Source organism: Colletotrichum navitas (genome assembly GCF_030913465.1).
Source record: "Colletotrichum navitas strain CBS 125086 chromosome Unknown LY79scaffold_45, whole genome shotgun sequence".
Taxonomy (NCBI): Eukaryota; Fungi; Ascomycota; class Sordariomycetes; order Glomerellales; family Glomerellaceae; genus Colletotrichum; species Colletotrichum navitas.
The window spans coordinates 45,859-64,938 of NW_026850591.1; the positions used below are offsets into that span (position 1 = coordinate 45,859).

The 19,080-nt window shown below is 59.4% G+C and overlaps 8 protein-coding genes across 8 annotated transcripts; 3 read left to right on the plus strand and 5 right to left on the minus strand.

The window, feature by feature from the left end:
* Positions 1 to 232: 232 nt before the first annotated feature.
* LY79DRAFT_591537 (sugar 1,4-lactone oxidase) lies at positions 233 to 3,015 on the plus strand (the record flags this gene model as incomplete). Its single annotated transcript, XM_060561289.1, has 3 exons — positions 233 to 253; positions 1,390 to 2,475; positions 2,734 to 3,015. The coding sequence occupies 3 exons, from the start codon at positions 233 to 235 to the stop codon at positions 3,013 to 3,015; spliced, it is 1,389 nt and encodes a 462-aa protein (XP_060412337.1).
* A 391-nt stretch (positions 3,016 to 3,406) lies between these two features.
* LY79DRAFT_269884 (uncharacterized protein) lies at positions 3,407 to 4,698 on the minus strand. The gene has a single exon (XM_060552010.1). The coding sequence runs from the start codon at positions 4,457 to 4,459 to the stop codon at positions 3,797 to 3,799; it is 663 nt and encodes a 220-aa protein (XP_060412338.1). The 5' UTR covers positions 4,460 to 4,698; the 3' UTR covers positions 3,407 to 3,796.
* Positions 4,699 to 5,073: 375 nt separating this feature from the next.
* On the minus strand, positions 5,074 to 5,600 carry LY79DRAFT_558761 (uncharacterized protein). The gene has a single exon (XM_060558206.1). It carries the CDS (start codon positions 5,510 to 5,512, stop codon positions 5,147 to 5,149), a length of 366 nt encoding a protein of 121 aa, XP_060412339.1. The 5' UTR covers positions 5,513 to 5,600; the 3' UTR covers positions 5,074 to 5,146.
* Positions 5,601 to 6,852: 1,252 nt separating this feature from the next.
* LY79DRAFT_269888 (uncharacterized protein) lies at positions 6,853 to 7,904 on the minus strand. The gene has a single exon (XM_060552011.1). It carries the CDS (start codon positions 7,638 to 7,640, stop codon positions 6,948 to 6,950), a length of 693 nt encoding a protein of 230 aa, XP_060412340.1. The 5' UTR covers positions 7,641 to 7,904; the 3' UTR covers positions 6,853 to 6,947.
* On the minus strand, positions 7,663 to 8,417 carry LY79DRAFT_270206 (uncharacterized protein). The gene has a single exon (XM_060552012.1). The coding sequence runs from the start codon at positions 8,253 to 8,255 to the stop codon at positions 7,806 to 7,808; it is 450 nt and encodes a 149-aa protein (XP_060412341.1). The 5' UTR covers positions 8,256 to 8,417; the 3' UTR covers positions 7,663 to 7,805.
* A 1,794-nt stretch (positions 8,418 to 10,211) lies between these two features.
* Positions 10,212 to 11,831, plus strand: LY79DRAFT_671097 (GDSL-like Lipase/Acylhydrolase; the record flags this gene model as incomplete). Its single annotated transcript, XM_060563870.1, has 3 exons — positions 10,212 to 10,414; positions 10,479 to 11,403; positions 11,499 to 11,831. The coding sequence occupies 3 exons, from the start codon at positions 10,212 to 10,214 to the stop codon at positions 11,829 to 11,831; spliced, it is 1,461 nt and encodes a 486-aa protein (XP_060412342.1).
* A 3,972-nt stretch (positions 11,832 to 15,803) lies between these two features.
* LY79DRAFT_269876 (uncharacterized protein) lies at positions 15,804 to 16,730 on the plus strand. The gene has a single exon (XM_060552009.1). It carries the CDS (start codon positions 16,045 to 16,047, stop codon positions 16,675 to 16,677), a length of 633 nt encoding a protein of 210 aa, XP_060412343.1. The 5' UTR covers positions 15,804 to 16,044; the 3' UTR covers positions 16,678 to 16,730.
* LY79DRAFT_270331 (uncharacterized protein) lies at positions 16,730 to 17,380 on the minus strand. The gene has a single exon (XM_060552013.1). The coding sequence runs from the start codon at positions 17,230 to 17,232 to the stop codon at positions 16,783 to 16,785; it is 450 nt and encodes a 149-aa protein (XP_060412344.1). The 5' UTR covers positions 17,233 to 17,380; the 3' UTR covers positions 16,730 to 16,782.
* Positions 17,381 to 19,080: the final 1,700 nt, after the last annotated feature.

A 19,080-nucleotide genomic window follows, 5' to 3' on the forward strand; every position in this document is an offset into this window, starting at 1 on the left:
CTTGCTCAATTTTCGCCTCTCTCCCTTCGTTTCCGTTCAGATTGGCTCCACCTTGGACGGACCATCTCTTTGATATCTTAACCCACCTCCAGCCTGCGGTGATGACAGCTTTTACATCAAGGTTACGGGATCATCAGTGCTGCGGTTCTGCAAAGAACCCTCCACGCGATGGCAGGACCAGCACCAAAGAACAGAGATCTGAGCAGGAGCCATGCTGGGGGGGTTCCCCGGCATGGGTGCAATCGTTGCGCCGGTGTGCGGCCGGCGCTCGTTTCTCGAGATCCCGTGCCGCAGTGACGACAGTTTTTTCATAGCCTAGAAGCTGAGCCCCGTCGAGTCCACGGCCCTCCTCGCGGAGGGTGTACGGTTCGGCCCTGGAGCATCGCTCATGACAGGACGTATATAGTTTTCAATCGGAGCTGGCCGGTAAGTCGAGACCCTCCATGTGCTCTCGGTAGGGAAGTGGCTGACGTGGGCGTCGCAGATCTCAGGAACTGCCGGCCAAGCGGCAGTGCAGCGATACGATACAGAATTGCCCGGTGATGACACGAAGTCCAAATAAGCCAAAGTTGCAGACAGCACGAGGGTCGATCCAGTCACTTTGGCGGAGTCCCATCGGTCGTTGTCCGTGAGAACATAAGAGAGCTAATCTGAGGGCAATTCTGCGAGTCGAGGTGAGAAGAGGAGGGGATGTCTGGCAGTGACAAGCCAAGTGGCTTGGTTCTGGGGGAAAGGGGCGTCGAGCCGTGACGAGGTAGGTAGCTGTATGCAGAAAATACTGGTTCAACATATTGACGTGGTTGTTGCAAGGCGCTGAAAATAAGTCAAACAACCTGGTCTATAAACGTAGAGCGTGGTTGGTGAAGGCGTCACGGGATGAGGCGAAGCCCTCGGAGGCTCCTTAGTGCAGGGAACGGGTTAGCATCCCCCAGCTGTCTGCAGCATGCAGCCTGCGGGATTACCCGCCGCAAACGGTGACTCGATGACTTTTGCACAGCGAATCACGGCGCGTCTCCCGGGACATGGATGAGCTCATCTTTGAGCTAAGCTCTGTCCCCCTCGCATCTGATTCCATCCACATCCCGCCTAGTTTTCCAGCCCTGTTCTCCCAGACAGCGCGCGGGTCGAGCTGACATGATGAAAACATTTAGGGTTCCGATCACCAAGAATGGTTTCTTCTTCCATTCTTTCCTCCGACATGGTGCATTGCATGACATCTGAACCGTTCCAGGTGCTGACCCGAACTGAGCCGACCATCACCGCCAACACCGATTCTATCACGATTCGTCACCTTGGTACACCCATTCACTCGCCCACGAGAGACAGGACAAGCCGACTATCGAAGCTTTGCCCGCCATGGACCCGACCATCGCCGCCTTGCTCGAGAAGAGCGGCGCCGATGGAGTCCCCTTCCGCGCTCGCTCCGGCCACGCCCATCACACGTGGGCTGGCACCTTCCACTCGCGTCCGGAGCTCTACATCCAACCCGAGTCGCTCGAAGAGGTCGAGAAGGCCGTCAACCTCGCCCGCCAGCACCGCCGCCGCCTCGTCACCGTCGGCTGCGGCCACTCGCCCTCCCACATCACGTGCACCTCGAGCTGGCAGCTCAACCTCGACCGCTACAACCGGCTCCTCTCCGTCGACCCCGCCACCGGGCTGGCCGTCATGCAGAGCGGCATCCGGCTCTACGACCTGTGCGACGAGCTCGACCGCCTCGGCCTGGCCATGCCCAACCTCGGCAGCATCAACCAGCAGTCCATCGCCGGCGCCATCTCCACCGGCACCCACGGCAGCAGCCTCCGCCACGGCCTCATGTCCGAGGACGTGGTCGCCCTCAAGATCACCCTGGCCAGCGGCAGGACCGAGTCGTGCTCGCGCGACGAGAAGCTCCCGCTCTTCCGCGCCGCGCTGCTCTCCCTCGGCGCCCTCGGCGTCATCACCGAGGCCACCTTCCGCGCCGTGCCGGCTTTCGCCCTGCGCTGGACCCAGACCATCGACGCCGACCGGCGGATGCTCGACGCCTGGGCCGCCGGCGACCTGTGGACCCAGAGCGAGTTCGTCCGCGTCTGGTGGTTCCCCTACACCCGCCGGGCCGTCGTCTGGAAGGCCGACAAGACGGACGAGCCGCACGCGGCGCCTCCCCGGCGCAACTACGACGGCGCGCTGGGCTACCACCTCTACCAAAACCTGCTGTTCCTCGCGCAGCACGTGCCGCGCGTGCTCCCCTGGGTCGAGTGGCTCGTCTTCGGCATGCAGTACGGCTTCCGCGACGGCGCGGCCGTCTCCGCCGTCCAGCCGAGCCGCGAGGCCCTGCTGATGAACTGCCTGTACAGCCAGTACGTCAACGAGTGGGCCGTCCCGCTGCACAGGGGCCCGGAGGCCCTCGCGCGGCTGTCGTCGTGGCTGAACCGCCTCGCGCCCGGCGACCCGGGCTACGCGCCGCACGGCATCCCGTTCTCGGCCGACGGGCTCTACGTGCACGCGCCGGTCGAGGTGCGCGTGAGCGACACCTCGCGGGCGTCGTCGTCATCGTCGTCGTCGTCGTCGTCGTCGTCGTTGCCGTCCGCCGGCGCGCGGCCGTACCTCGACCCCACGCGCCCGTACCTCGACCCCACGCGCCCGTACCTCGACCCCACGCGCCCCGACGGCCCGACGCTGTACCTCAACGCGACGCTGTACCGGCCGTACGGCGCGGACCCGCCGTGCCGGGCGCGCTACTACGAGGGCTTTGAGTGGCTGATGCGCGACCTCGGCGGGCGGCCGCACTGGGCCAAGAACTTCGGGTCGGGGGCCGAGGAGGTCGCGGCGTCGTACGACGGCGCGGACGTGCGGGCGTGGCGGGCGGTGCGGGACGGCGCGGACCCGGAGGGCATGTTCGTGGGGCCGTGGCATCGCGAGAAGGTGCTCGGCGCGGGGCCGAGGCTCGCGCTCGAGGAGGTCGAGGTCGCGAGGGCCCCGGCGAGGTTTTGGGGCGGGCTGACGGTCGACGGCGTCGTGGGAGAGGCTCGGCGATGACGATGTCGAGTAACAAGCGGTCCCCCTTGCCCCCCTCCTCCCTTTCTGGAAGTCTAGGATGGAGCGCGACTGTCTACAGCGCAACCCGTTCGACGGTCCATGTCTGCTGGGTTGAAGAAAAAGAAAACATGGCCCCCGATCTCGATGCGTCGGCCAACTGCGACAGGGCCGTGAACGTTTTTATTATCCGACATACAGAGATGCGATACTCGATCCCCAGCCAGGCGTTTGGAGGACAGCAGCTGACTTGAGACCTGCCTGGTTCGCAGGGAGCGAAACCAAAGTCAGACAGGATGTCTGTAAGGGTTTAGCATTGTGCTATTACTTAGGGTTGGCATATCTAGGTAGCAGATAGAGCTCGTTGAAGCCGGACCGAGACTGGCCGGTGTCAAAAGCACCCGGACCAAGACTCGGAAAGAACTGTCTGCAAACGTGAAGTTCATCATCACAAAAGCTTAGGAGAAGAGACTCCGAGATGAGGTGGATGGATAGACACAGGATACGTGGATCACTCGCGCCACATTAGATGAGCGTTCGCATAGTAAGCTCTGGAGAAACGAAATGTATGCCCCCCCCGAGGGTGTATAAGCCAGAGGAACCCACACTTCGGCCACCTCGTAGACAGCGTCCGGGGCCCGGCTCGCATCTCGCCAGCCGGGTGTGCTCGCGTTCGGCAGCCCGAAAGATGTCCACGGAACGTAGGGAGGGGCATCGGGTGACTTCTGTTTGGCCACCCCTCCTCCAGTTTTGTAGCCCGTCGTCCGCACAAGCTCATGTCGGATCAGAGGGCGAGGAGGCGCGACGATCGATCGAGCCTTTTCTGCAGGTCGTCGGTTCCAACACCGCCGTCGCCCAACGGCTGCCCGAGTGGTTCGCGGTTGCGATCGGGGTGCCTCGTTCCCCTCATCCCCCGCCCTCCCCCTCTCTCACGACACGGTCTCGAGAAGGAAAGCGGAGAGAACACGACGGCTCGGTTTTGGTATACGCGTTTCTTTTTCTCATACAGACTAGCATGATGGTAAAAATGGTAATAAAACTTGACTTTTTTGTTCAGTCGACGTAGGCTTCCCCCGCTACTCCCAGTTGACCCGAGGCCGCTCGAGAGGGTAATAAAAAAAATGAAAAATAAAAACAAGAAACAGTAAAGGAGAAACGTGAGCTCGTAATGGCAGGGAGACATGAAAAAAACCTCCCCCCGTTTTACCGATAGGATCATATCAAAGACCATGTACAGTGTTGCCGCGAGGCTTGGAGGTGTGTTTTTTTTTTGTTTCCACGTTAAGATACGATAGAATAAAAATAAAAAATTAAAAAATAAAAGAAGAGAGAGAGGGGTATCTTTCGGCTGCAAGAGAAGTGCGTGTGGTGTCGGTCCTCCTCCTGATAGGGACCGGCGTTTTTGTTGTCTTTTTTCTTCTTTTTTTTCTCTTTCTTTCCGTGTCATGAAGGGTGGAAGACGAGAAATAAGAAATAAAACCAAGATAAAAACGCAGATGGGGTGTGCAAGAAACCAACGCCTTGAAGAAAAGAGAGAGAGAGAGAGAGAGAAAACAACAACAGACCAACGAGCCGTGAGGCGTTTCCATCTTGTGTCCCAAGCCGCGAGGCCCCCCAATCCGTCTTATGACCGCCGTGATGCCCACATACACGCCCACGCCCGTTCCGCGCCGACTTGATACGATACACGGACAGCCTCCGTCATCGCCGTGGCTCTCTCCGCCGCCTGCGCCGCGCCTTCTGCGGTTCTGTGTGTTCCCGCTTGAGGGGGGGGGGGCCGTCTTCGTATCTCGCTCCGAGCTTTTTGGTGTACCTTTTTTTCTTTTTTCCTCCTTGAGGGGGAGGGACGGTCGTGTGACTGAACACCGTTTCCCCTCCCCCCCCCCATCCAGGCATCCTGGTGCGGTGTAGGATAGAAGTCTCGTCTACCCGCTTCGTCGACGTTGCCCTTTGGCGTGTGCACCTGCACGAAAATAGCAAACGTATATATATATATATGGTCCTGGTGGATTCCCCTCTATCGAAAAAGCGGCCAGGGAGCTGTTTTTTTTCGATTCCGAAACACCGAGAGAGAGAGAGAGACAAAAAGTAAAGAAAGAAAAGAAAGGGAAAAAAAGAAAAGAAAAAAGACACATCAGTGTCGGTGCCGGCGGGAGCTCTCGTGGCCGTGGCGGTGACCGTGGGAGTGGCCGTGGCGGTGAGACGAGTGGTGGCCCTCCCTGTGTCGCGAGGAGGAGGAGGAGGACGAGGCGGCGGCGCTGCGGGCGAGCTCGCGCTCCATGTCCTCGACGCGCGAGCGGTAGCCGCGGACGATGTCCTTGATGTGGCGGATGCGGTCGAAGTCGAGCTCGAGCTCGTCGAGCTGGCGGAGGAGGTCGTGGTAGCGGGCGATCTCGGCGTCGGCGCCGTCGACGAGGTTGCCGGCGCGGTCGAACTGGGCCAGGGTGAACATCTGGCTCTGCTCGCTGAGGTAGACGATCTGCTGCTCGATCTGGCCCATGACGCGGTCAAAGTAGCGGCCCAGGGCGGCCAGCGACGTGCTGTCGAGGAGCAGCAGGCCTTGCTGGCTCGAGGCGCGGCTGGCGGCGCGCGACGAGCTGGACCCGCCGCCGGCCCCCTGGCCCAGGGCCGCCTGCCCCTGGCGCAGCAGCTGTATCTCCTCGTAGCTCAGGCCAAGCTGCGTGTCCGGCACTGCATTGACCTGGGTGGTCGACATGGCTCGGTGCAGCGCACCGTGCGCGGTTGGGAGGCGGCAGGACTAGCAGTATTGTGGGTTGATGTGTGTGTGTGTGTGTGTGTGTGTGTGTGTGTATGTATGTGTGGTGTGTGGTGTGTGGTGTGTGGTGTGTATTATCTGCTTGTTCGTAGGTGTCTGCGTGTTCCGTTATCTGAACAATGCGCGGTCGGTATCGTCTCGACTCGGGCCGCGATAACGGGGTGCGGCGACGGAGGTTTCGGAGGGGTCTCGTCCCCTGTCGGAGGTGTGGGGGGTGGGGAGAGAGCTCGATGGAGAGAGAGGGAGGGAGAGAAGATGAGGGGTTTCGACGGCGGTGATCCGGAGGGGGGGGAGGGGAGAGAGAGAGGGACAGATAGAGAGAGACGGAGGGAGAGGTGTGCAGCGGCGGACGGACGAGGGGGCGGCGGGATGCGACGAATGGCATGCGCCGTTGTTCGTTGTTGGAGTTCGGGAGCTGGGGAACACTGGAGCGGCCTTTGTTTGGGCGATGGCGGCGCGCGCAAAGTCATGATATCGTAGAGGCGGCGGGGATCATTACTGGTAGGTTTTCCGGGGGGTTTTGGGCGTGCGGGCTCGGCGCGAGCGAATTGGGTTCTCGGGACAGCTTTGCCGACGGCCGACGGGGGGGGAGACACAGACAGAGAGAGAGAGAGAGAGAGAGAGAGAGAGAGAGAGAGCGAGAGGGGGCCGCGAGTCTCGACGTTGCAACGGGCCGCCCGGAGTGACGGGCAACGGGGTTACAGGTTGCGTGTAGGTCCACGTCGGGGCAGAGGCCGTGACATGAGGCCGTGATGTTGGACGGGGGTTGGTCCGGAAGGAATGTCGTCCAAGGAGGGTGGGCGAGAGAGGTCGCGCGAAGACGAGAACGAGGAAGAGAGAGAGGGGGAGACGGAGAGAGGGAGAGAGGGAGAAAGGGAGAGGGAGACAAAAGGGGGGAAGAAAGAAAGAAAGCCGGTCTCGATGTTGGAGAAGAGGAAAAGAGGGAGAGAAGGACGAGCGGTGTTTGAAGTTTGGGGGGGGGATATTTTTTCTTCCTCTTTTCTTTTCTGGTGATACACACACATACACACACATACACACATACACAACACAAGCCGGATGAGCTCGCACCCTCCCACCACCCACCGCCGCGATGAAAAGGGCCCCCGGTTGACTACGAGTTGGTTTGCTTGCCCGGCGCACAGGTCTCGGTTCCTGGTCACCCAGACTCAGACCCCAAGGGCGCCCCCCCAGGCCTCGGCCGCTTTGACTTGTTGGGAGGGGGGACAGGGAGCGGAGTAGAGCAAAAAGCTCTCTGATGACGGCACACGGCTGTGTCTCTCTTTTCTTCGTGCGGATAAACGAGGGGGTCGAGATTGATATGTCCGTCCGGGCCGTGGGAGGGAGAGGGAAGAAGTAAAAAAAGACGGGAAAAGGGGAAAAGGGAGGAGAGAGGAGGGACGGGAGTTTGCTTTTCTTTTCTTTTCTTTTTTTCTTCTGTTTTTTTATTTATTTCTTTTCTTCCCCCCTCCCCTGCACGCAGCTGACGGTCAATCTCTCCCCACGCTTCTGGGACGCAACCGCTAGTGACAGCGACGGAGCAGATGATAGGTAGCATCGACGGGGGAAGAAGGGAAAAAGGCAATCTCGGCGCGCAATGCCTGCGAGGCTGGGGAGGAGGAATGGGGGAGAAAGAGGGAAGAGATTGACCGGTGACGGATGGCCCTGGTAGCGAGCGGCCGTGTTGGTTCTTGTGCCAGAAACACACACACACACACACACACACACACACACACCCAAGAGGCACGCACAGCCGCGTATCGCAGCCGAGACGAGAGCCAAAGTTGAGGAGGTGGTGAAGGGGTGGGTGGACGAATGGATGGACGGACGGATGGATGGACAGGGACGGCATGTGGTGTGTGTGTGTGTGTGTGTGTGTAGTGTGCGTGTGTATGTACCGTATGTATGTGTGTGATGTGTGTGATGTGTGTGTGGCATCCTTCGGTCAGTGTCGTTCGTTCAAGACAAGCGCCGGGTTCCCGCCGTGGTGGTATTGCGAGATTATTGGCCTTCCTATTTAGACCGAGGCCTGATGTGCTCGTGATGATGGGATCCGGCAGGGTGTGATTGGGGAGGGGGGATCGGTATCTCGAGATGCTCGCCTGCTCGCTGCTCGGTGAACGCCATCGCCGTGAATGGTTCCCAAGAATTGAGGGGTCGACAGACAGACCGACAGACAGACAGATAGACAGACTGACTGACAGGTGATTGACTGTTGGCTGCCGTCCAGAGAGACGAGGAGACGAGACGGGTGGCCGATGCCGAGCCACGGCTCCAAGTGAGACAAGGCCGAGGAAGACGGACAGACAGAGCCGACGATGCGCTCACATCCTCTTTTGCACCTGGAGATGGATGGACGGATGCAGATAGCAACGCTACTATGTACTTTTATTTCTCCCCAGCGACTCCTCAGATCCAGAGCACCTCCATCTACCCACCAACCAATGTACACCGGAGTGCTTTTCATCTATTCTCTCGGCACCCGAGGTATATAGAACCCTCCCATCTATATCTATCTACATACATATCCGCCAGCTCGGTGTGTGCGTGTGTGTGTGTGTGACGACACCCTCTCGGCTCAGTCCCCATGGCCGTCGACTCCTGCCATGCGACATTTCACCCTCCCTATCGTTTCTTCCCGTCTTTTCTTCCTTGCCCCGTCACGTCACGTTGCCTCCTCTTTCCCCCCCCACCGCATATGAAGAACATGGACATCGACGGGCCTCCGGACTGCCTGCGACTCGGCCGTCAGTCGTCTCCCGTGGGGGTGCCCAGGCCGTCAGTGCCCTTCCCTAGAGGTCCGTCGTGGCCGCAGGAATCATGTCCCAGCCGGGGGGAGGGGGGGGACGCGACGCGGCTTTGCCAAGGTTAGACGACGCCGCGACCGACCTTATTCGCGCGCACGGCACTACCTGTACGTGTTGACGGTCTCTGGGCGACGCCCTTGTTTCCGTCCTTCCCCGTGTTCGTACATCTCTGTGTGTTTTAAGGTGCTGCCGTCGTACTTGTCCTCCTCCTACTCCTCCTCCTCTCCCTCCCTCCGGCGAGACGGGATAGGCCGGGGATCGATGGGCGCGAATTGAAACACGCAACATCATACGACCAGAAGGGAGGGCTCACAACAAGACGGTCCTCACCCCCCACCCTCTCCTTTCGACCGCGAGCATCTACCAGCCTGCTGGGCGCTGCACACATCATGCAGACGCAGAGGGGCCAAGCCGCCCGCTTAGGTACTGTAACGAGATGCACGGCGCTTGCTCGCCCCCCCCTTGTCCCTTGTCCAGCGCTTGGAGAACTTCAGCCTCAACTGCCACCCGTTGCAGAGCAAAGCTTCGATGGGGGGGCATGCCCATGCAGATTGTCATTCTCACCGCCCGTCTTGTCTTCCATTCTTTCCTTTCTTCGGTTAGACGGCCGCCGCACGTCAGCCATCCTGTGTTTCAAGACGCCGTCCTCGTAGGGCGCGCGTGCATCCGGTTGCCGCCCATGCCCTTGTGGACTTGGTGTGGCGCTATGTGCTTTAGGGTCTGGCGGTAGCGCTCAGCGATCATCTGCGCCTCCCGGGCCGGCGGAACCAGCCAGATCGTCATGAGGAACTCGATACCGCCGCTCTGCCCAGTCCTCCGACATCCCTTTCTCCAAGTCTCGTCCGGCCGGCCCGGAGTGAACGGCGGGCAAGCCTGCCGGTGACCCCACATCTCCCGCCCTGCCGACCACCCGACCCACTCCCGATACGGCTCACGGAGCCTCTTCTTCCGTCGGCCACAACAGACAACGGCTCTTCAAGATGACGAGACGAGAAGCCATGTCACCCTGGTCTCGAACCGGCCACACAGCCTATCTAGTGGGCATCTGAAAATCGTTTCTTCTTGTTCATGTCCTGGACACCCCGGCGGAAGTCAACGGCCAGAGTAAAACGGCGCCCCCTACGTCAAAACGTACGAGATGGCGGCTGACATATCATCGGAATGGCCTCCTTTTCTACAGGAAAATTGGCGGATTTCACAGAAGCACAACCCCCGCATCTGAAGACAATCGGCTCGCGTGAGGCCAAGAGGGGCACCTCAAGACCCGGGTAGCCGGGACGCTCTTCCCGCCCCGCCTCCTCCTCTTCGATCTATCCGATCGGGGGTTTGGGTTTCCCTCGTCGTTTCGGTCCATCTCCGACCGTGAAGAACCTAAGCGCTCTTGTTATCATGAGGAGTCGACGCCATTGCGATCCGGGGCACAGCAAGCGCATCTTGCGTTCCCATAAGAAGCCCCCCTCGACCCCTACCGCCCATGTCACCACTAAAACCCCCCCCCCCGAGCTGGTCCGTCAGGCCATTGACGTTGATATTGTGCGTCTGTGCCGCGCAGACGAACGCCCGCCGCCGCCATCATCATCATCATCATCATCATCATCACCACCATCATCATCACCATGATGCTCCCTTCCCTAGCGACTGTGCTCGCTTGCGTCGCCGCCGCGACGGCCACGATCCTCGAGAACGGCCGCCCGAGAGCGACCGACTTCGCCGACACAAAGGTGGACCTGGCGGCAGGCGACTACGAGACGTACGACGCCGACGCCCCGGAGATCTCCTACAAGGGACGTTGGGACTCCAAGAAGATATCCTGGTGGGCGTGAGTTCTCTCCTTCGAGCCTTTGGGACACCCCAAAAAAAAGAAGAAAAAAAAACCCCCCCAGAAAAACGAAATACGTCTCTCACACACAAACGTCGTCGGCCAGGGCCCCGGGCATCAAGTTCGGCTTCACCGGGCAGACGGTCGCCGTGACGTTCGGCCCGCACACCGTCAGCGGCACGCTGGTGGCCTACCGGATCGCCGGCCTGGACTGGGCGCACACCAACGTCACGGCCGGCGCGACCCACCTGTTCGTGAGCCCGGCGACGCCCGGCGCCGGCCTCGCCGGGCCCGTCAGCCCCGCGACCTTTGAGATGCGCGTGACGAGCTGGGCGCGCGGCGTGCAGGTCGACGCCGTCCACGTCGCCGCCGGCCGGCGCCTCGTCGCCGTCCCCGACCACCCGCGCCGCGTCGAGTTCGTCGGCGACAGCCTGTCGGCCGGCATGTACGCGACGTACGAGGCGCTGGCCGGGTTCGCCTACGGCGTCGGCGCCGGCCTGGGCGACACCGAGTACTCCATCACGGCGTACCCGGGCATCTGCGTCGCCGACCAGGAGTGCTGGGGCAACCCGCGCGGCCAGTCGCACCAGTGGTTCTACACGTCCGACACGGGCGGCCGCGCCGCCGAGGTGTGGGGAGGTACGTGTCGTCGTCGCGCGTACGCGCCGCCGGAGCTGCAGCAGCAGCAGCCGGCGGGCTTGGCGTATTCGAACCGGAGCCTGGCCCCCGACGAACGGGGGCCGGCGATGGTATCATCATCAACATCATCGTCATCGTCGGGAACCGGCCGGCTGACGGCGGCTTGCGCAGATGACCCCGAGCCCTGGGACTTTTCCAGGAACCCTCCCGCCGACCTCGTCGTCATCAACCTCGGCACCAACGACGCCAACGCGGCCAACGGCGTCAGCAAGGCCGCCTACGTCCAACACTACAAGAAGCTCGTCCAGGGCATCCACGGCAAGTGGCCCGAGGCCCAGGTCATAATCATGGTACGAGCATGTCTCCTCCTCCTGCTCCTCCTCCTCCTCCTCCTCCGCCTCCACGGCCATTGACTGACCGACTGACTGACCTCCTCCGGCCGCAGCAAATGTGGCAGGGCTTCTTCCGGGACGGCAACACGTACGGCCAGAACACCGACCTCAGGGACGAAGTCTACAGCGTCTACGAGTACTTCAACTCGGACGAGTACCTCGGCAGCCCGACGACGTGGGACGCCGTCACCGACACGACCGGCAGGGCGAGCGGGCCAGCCAAGCCGTTCGTCCACTTCTTCAACACCACCGGCATCCTGCAGCACAACGACATCGGGGGCCAGTGGCACCCCACCGACGTCGGCCACATCAAGGTTGCGAGCCACCTGATACAGTACATCACGCTGAAGCTCGGCTGGCCCTTGTTCGCCACCGGACCCGAGTGAGTTTTGCCCGCCTCGCCTGACCTGCCTTTTTTTTATTTTATTTTATTCTTTTCTTTCTTTCATTCCGTGTCCAATGGGCTCTTCTTCTCTTCGTCGGCCCGCGATTCCTGCAAAGACATGCCTGCCTCGAGTCGAGGAAAGGCATAATCCCCAGACGACCACGGGCTTTTTTCTCTTTTTCTTTTTTGCCTGTGTTATGTGTGCCATGTAGGCTGACACCCCCTCTCCCCCACCTCCAATCACAGGGTTTACCATGAGACTCTCTACTGGAACGACCAGTCTGCCTATTGAGACGCCGTTCAGGGAAAGCGGCTGTACAAGTGAGGAACCTGGGGGGGACATGCATGACTTTTGGGTAAACCCTCCTCCCTCTGTCTCTCTCGCTGCCCACCCTCTTCGCCCCCCGCCCTCCTGCGGCATTGGTTCCCGACGGCACGCCGCGTCAAGAGGGAGAAACGCCGTCTTGTCATTATAGCCGTCATAGCCTATATACCGCACCCCGTGATATATAAGCATGCTGCCGTCCGAGTTGAAACGCCCGCCACCGCAGCCTGGCAGCGCCTTTGAAACAGGCCGGTGCGCCTGCCAGGCAATGACAACCGTGATTTGACACGTAGGGAATGCCAAGCTTTTGAGCCTCGACCGATCTTGTCCGTGCCAGCAGGGAGGGGGGCCTTTTCCCCCGGCTATTTCCTCACACACACACACACACACACTCTCTCTCTCTCTCTGTGTGTGTGTGTGTCTCTCTCTCTCTCTCTCTCTCTCTCTCTCTCTCTCTCTCTCCCTCTCGCTGCTTGGTCATCCGGGGAGAGTGGTGCATTCTTCACCTTCGAACGGGCAACCCAGTCTCCGGTACCTAATTCTCCAACCCCCCCGTCAATCTCTCTCTCAACTGGAGTTCCACAAGAGAGGCTTAAACTAAAGTACTGATCCAAGGCGGTCCCCCGTAGGGTCGCACAGGTACGCCACATTGACCATGCCAAGGGAGGTTAATAATCGCCCTGGTGCGTTTGCCGTTTGAGATGCCCCATGGGTCAAGGAGCCAGACAAGACAAGACATCCTCACATCGATCAAGAAGAAAGGGAAAGGGAAAAAAACCCCCGAGGGATGGAAAGGGTTCAGTCCGAAAGAGACATCATGCCCACCTTTGCGATTACTAACCCTCTCTCTCTCTCTCTCTCTCTCTCTCTCTCGTGTGCCCATGATAAGAGGGCGCAAGGAGAAGAAACACACGGCCGCGTCCCATACGTCCGTGGCTTGGCCACCGTCTGTCTATTCCGCCTAAACTCGCTCGTGACAGATCGGCGCGCTGCGCATGAAGGGCTCGGCCGTCAGATCGTGACAGGGCCCGGGCCAGAATCCGAGACTCGAGACTTGAGACTTGAAGGAATAGGCGACTTTTTCTTTCTTTTTCTTTTTTTCTTCGCCTGCTCAAAAGAAAAAAAGAAAAAAAAAAGAAGAAAAAAAGAAAAATCAGCCGGCCGAGGAAAGATGGGATGCCACGCCCACCCGCTCCCCCTTTCCCTTCTGACGGTAGAGTTTGGATCTGTCTGGAATGACACGGAGAAAGGGGCCGGCCTTACGGACGAAGCTTGCAAGGCTCCGATGGCAGGTCGTGACGGACGACAGGACGGGCTGGTTGGAACTCGGCGTTTGAGGGGATACCAACTACATAGTAGCACATAGCAAAGGGATAGATGCCAAGGGAGTTGAGAACTGAGGACCGCGTCACGAGTCGAACCGCATGGTGTTGTTCTTCCTGTTCCACGTCCGTCTTATTCGCCTTCATCTTTTTTCTTCATCTTTTTTCCCCCTCCCCTCCCTCTCTCTCAGATCTCGTGCTGCGATTAGACATCATCTTTCTCGCTGTTTGTTTCCCTTTGTCGCCTTATTCTTTTGCCTGCTCTCTCTGCTTTTCCCCTGCCTTTGCCTGGCCTGACCCGGCCAACACCCCCCCCCCCCCCCCCCCCCCTTGCGACCTTTGCCGACTCGCATAACATGCCGGGCTCCTGCGTGTGTGAGAGGCATATGGCTATCCGGTTTAGGGTTCGGGGATTTGCAGACTCTATCGACGATCTTTTTTATTTTGTTTTTAAATTTGAATTTTTATTTTATTTTTTCATCCTTCTTCTTTTCCCAAGTAGCAGGGAGGGGTGGAGGGGAGGGGAGGGGAGGGAGGCAATTCTCGAAACGCGTTGCTAAACTGCAAATTCCCGGTCCTCAGGGTCTCTGCCTCTCCATGTCTCTCCGTCTTCTCGCCTCCCGTTAATCTCCCATCCCACGGAAGACTCGTTTCCGTGGTCCCCCCTACGTCTCCGGAACTCAGGCACGTCAGGCGGCTGAGCGGAGCCTGTCCATCAGGGCTGTCAAACGACACTCCCCCCTTTCCTCTTTCTCTCCCTCTCTCTCTCTCTCTCTCTCTCTCTCTCTCTCTCTCTCTCTCTCTCTCTCTCACAGCATCTCTCTCTCCATATCATCCTTGTGCAGAGGGGGCAACGCATTGGGATTCCCTAGCTTTGCGTCGGGGAAAAAACACCAAGGGGAGCCAAGTTGGGACGATGAAGGGCCAAGCCGCACCATGAGACGGACAGGCGCACCCGTTGCGTTACACTCGAGTCGTGGGGACCCAGACGGTGGCGCAAAAAAACCCATGACGCCTTTCTCTATGGGCCCTTGGGACTGTCAGGAAAGGGAAGTCAAAACCGCGTCCCAAGCCGGCGTCCCAAGTCCCCCCACCAGCGAAGACGGCGGCTTCTTCCGCCCACCGTTCACGTCGTCTGGTGATCGGCCATGTCATACCTTTCATCCGTCGACGGCAGGGGAGGGGGAGGAGGGGGATGATTAAGTAACCTCCGTCGTAGACTGTCCGTCGGTCGACCGTTCCTCCGTATCTCTCCTCCCCCCCCTTCCCCCTCCCCCCACAGACACGCCCTTCCCCCCGGCTGCTGCGTTAGCGTGTGACGATCCGCGAGCTGGAAGAAGGGCTCACGCTCAAAGTTTCGTCGATCGTCTTTGTTCCATGGGAAGGGGAGGGGGGCGAGTGGAGCAGAGGGGATTCTCGAGTCAATCACCCATGACTCTCTCTCTCTCTCTCTCTCTCTCTCTCTGCTAGTTTATTTTTATTTTTATTTTGGGTCCATCGTCTTGTTCAATCTCCCTTTTTGCCGGCGGATGAAGTGAGGCAAAAGCTGAGGCGGACGTAAAAAGCATAGAAGGAAAAGAAGAAGAAGAAGAAGAAGATAAGAGACGGGTGTTGTATGCAGAAACAAACCAAAGAAAAAAAAGGCTAAAGTCGGAGTCGGGGCGGTTGACAAAGCTGTTAGTCAACACAGATTTGCGGCGGCGTCTACCCGGGAGCTCCCAGTCTTGACGGATGGCAAAACAAAGGTTACTCGCGATCCCGCTTGTCAGGATTCGAGATTCGAAAGGGAAAATACAATGTAAAAAAGACAACGGCGGCGACGGCGACGGTGCCGCAACCCAATCCCAATCACCTGAAACGGGAGGGTTGTCACAGACGTGGACAAGAAGGAGGGGAGTAGGAGTTGGAGTTGGACGCCCCCCCCCCTCCCTCCCCCATTACCTACACACGCATACGGAGGCGATGTCGACGGGTATCACGGTATCATCGCCCCTCGTGGAGTTCTTCTCTGGCCTCTTCGGGACGGTCGCAAATAGAAGAACCATGTGTGTGTGTGTGTGTGTGCTCCCGAAGCTGGAGAACTAGGTCACCGGCGAGGCGAGGGAGAGGTGGCCCATCGTTGACGGAGTGTAACCGCAACCCAGCCCATCCACCGGTCGAAAACGCTGGCCATCCTCCTCTCTCCATCCCACGGCCTTGTCCATCCGTGTGGAGCAGGTCCCTCCATTCCCCCGTAGGAAACGGTTAAATAGGCCATGGCAGAAAGGTGGGAAGAATAAGAAGGCCATGGGCAGGCCAAGACGGCCCCCCGGACGGGGCGATGTAGAATACATCGGGCAACGAGGTCGCCGGCGACGGATGACGATCACCGGGGTGTCCCCTCCCCCCGGGGCTGGAAGGGACGGGTTGCAGGCGGTTGCAGCAGACACGGTCTTATTGACCTCATTATTACTATTTTCTTCTTCTTCTATTGAATGTTTACTGTCTCATTTCCCCGCGTGCTTGAGACTAAGCGATCTTGGTAGCTTCGTCGTCGCAGGTGTTGTGGGGGGGGGAGCGAGAACCCGATGGCGAGCAAAATGAAGAGGATCGTTCGGCAGTTGGTTAGCCTCGACAGCAAGCAAGTAGCGAGATGCGTGATAACAGGGGGGGAGGTCTCGACTCGACGTCCCTTTTCCGGAATCGACGGGCGCCAGTGCCGCCGCGCAGACAAGTTGGTTGATGACGGTGATCAGAGGTGTGGTGGCGGCCTGGGACGGGATCGCCCAGGGCGGAAAGAGAAGAAAGAAACGGGAAATGGGAGAGTTGAGGAAGATGGGACGTTCTGGTTTGAGTGGCAGGCAGGGGTTTGGGAGAATCGCCTCGGTTGGGATGTTGTTGTTGTCGTCGTCGTCGTCGTCGTCGTGCATGGCGTAGTATCGCCCCAAAACGTCGTTGAGTGCCGACACTGCAAGAGACGATCGTCCGAGCGGCGGCGAGAGTCTGATGCTCTGCTCCTCCTCCTCCTCCTCCTCCCCAGCATGCATCGCCAACATCGTGGGCGGAGTCACGACTGCGGCCAGACTTCCCCCAGGCCATGTCTCTCTCCCGCTTGGCGAGGCTCAAACACAGCCGTCTCCGATGGCATCACAGACCGCCAAGAGCAGAGCCTCGGGTTTCCTCTCAGCCTACCCATCTGGCCGTTTCAGCTAGCCGACTAGGGGATGGGGAGAGGCGTGGGAGTGCCGGCCAGTTTAGCCTGGAGAGGGCCCATACGCGAGCTCAGAGTGGCTGTTCCGTCTGAACCGCTTTGATGTAGGCGCGATTCAACAGACGGGAGGAGGCCCAACGGCCCAGCCTTCTTTTTTTTTCTCCTCTCTCTCTCTCTCTCCCTCCCCTTCCATGCTTCGTTCCGCAACATGAAAGGATGGCAGGGCGGGCCACACCTCGATACGAGGGCGTGAAGAGTTCCTCGATCGGATGAGAATCTTGAAACATAGCGTGTGCTGGCTTTCCCTTCCCTTCTCCTCCCCGCACGCCGAGGGAGTGAGGGGGAGTGAGGGAGAGAGAGAGAGGTGCGAATAGGTGTGCGTGGCGTGGTGGTATGGTGATGGTAAGTGGCGGTGGTGTTGGTGGTGTTGTTGAATAGACAGACGGTGTTCAACGAGCCAATGGGTCGTCGGGAACCACGAACCATGATGCTGCAGAACGGTAAAACATCTCCAAGGAGGGATTTCCCATACCCCCCTCCCCCCCATACCCTCGCCGATTCCCATCAGTGAGGAACGCGCCAACGTGGTGTGGTGGTCGACGGACTCCCCGCCGTCGTGACGGGTTCAAACTCAATATCGTTCCCACCACCGCTCCGCTGGGACTCCCCAGGGAACCGCGGTGTGTGATGTACAGAGTCGTGGGTAAATAGCGTTTACTGGGCAGCAAATCCGGAGACGGGGGCGAGGGTGGTTGGTTGACACACGCGCGAGTCTCAATCGAGGGCGAGACAGGGCAGATCCCATCCCGTCCCCGCCAACAGGGGCGCACACTCGAATCGTCTGAGGTTCTGCAGGCCGTGGATGCCGGTCCTAGTCGGCGCCATCCATTGCCGACAGGCCTTGGCCCTCTTCAGTCGGCGAATGCAGGCAGGGTCCAGGGCCCGGTTGCCAGAGAGAGGGCTCGCGATCAACGTGACCGCCCGCCGGCCCTCCCCCTGCCCTCTCTCCGATGTCTCCAAGGGGTCCCTGTCCTGCTCGATATTGGGACGGGAACTGGCACCACCTGCAAAGCTCGAGGGATGGCCCATATACTTTTTCCCGTCTCCCAGGGCCATCTCGAGTCGTATTCTCGCGTCTTTCGGGTGGTCCTGTCAGCGAGAATGCATCGATGTTCACTGGACAGCGCCGGCAGAGAACCACGACGACTCGTTGCATAGTACGGCGACAGCGGCGGTGTCTCCTGTGGCCACCCCCGTTCGACTGCGACCCTACTATGTATACAGTACACAGTAACGTCCTTGGGGGGGTGGGGTGGAGGGTAACTCTTCGACACCGACGCGACGGCCTGATACCGACGTATCCTACCTTGCAGGTGACGTGGCGTGCCATCGAGAGACATGCGCTAAAGAAGGGCGCTATATCTGTACCAAATCGCCGGTTCTCCGGTGTCTTGCTCGGCCCAGGAGTTGGAAATCAGACTTGCCAATAGCCTTTTGCTTTCTCCGTCTCCCTCCGTCTCCCTCCGTCTCCCTCCGTCTCTCTCTCTCTGTCACTCTCTGTTACTCTCTAAAACGCCCCCCCCTCCATGACGCCATGGGTGCAGATCCAGCAGGCCATCCGACTTCTTGGCCTGTCGTCCTAAACTTTCTAGTGTGTTTAGACTATACCACCCAGTTTGGGCAGGCTGGTTTCGCTAGCCTCGTTCGGAGTTGCGGCGCGGCAAGCTGAATTCGACGATGCAGGAGGACGAGGGGGGCAGCCTTGGAAGACATCCGGCAGACAGGGAAGAGGCTTTCACCAAGCCACCAACCCGCTTCCCGATGAACCTCGACAGGGACAAGCCGCAGCTGCTCTCTTCCCGGCGGGCCGAACAGGCCACGACCCCCCTCCCCCTGGTTTGGCACACACACACAACCTCCCTCTACTCCGGCATCTACGTAGTATCTCTCTCGTTAGCCAGCATGACCTCCAAGATGGGATCCTGTTCCAACCGCGCGCGTCTCTTCTCCACCTGCCGTCTCGGTTTTGAGTTTCTGGCGTGACGCGCTAGAAGGTTTTGGTCTGCGTCTAGCATCGGGCAAGGCGCGCAGAGAAGAAGAAAAAAAAAAGGGACAGAGAGAGAGAGAGAGAGTCATGAACTGGCGACGGGCCATGGCCGCCCGCGGGCCCATGTGTGACGCCTCTGCTTCACCTTTTGTTTACCCAATATTGCAGTGAAGGAGAAATTCCAAGCACTGCTCGGTGGCGACGATTGTTGAAACGGGGGCGAAGGACCCGTTGATACCTCGTATCTCAGAAACCGCGATATGACATGTAACCTGCGCCTGCAGTTGGCCCCAAAGTTATGCCCCCCTCATGGCGATTTACGATATGTGTGTGTGTGTGTATCATGGTAGCCTCTTCCCTGCCCTG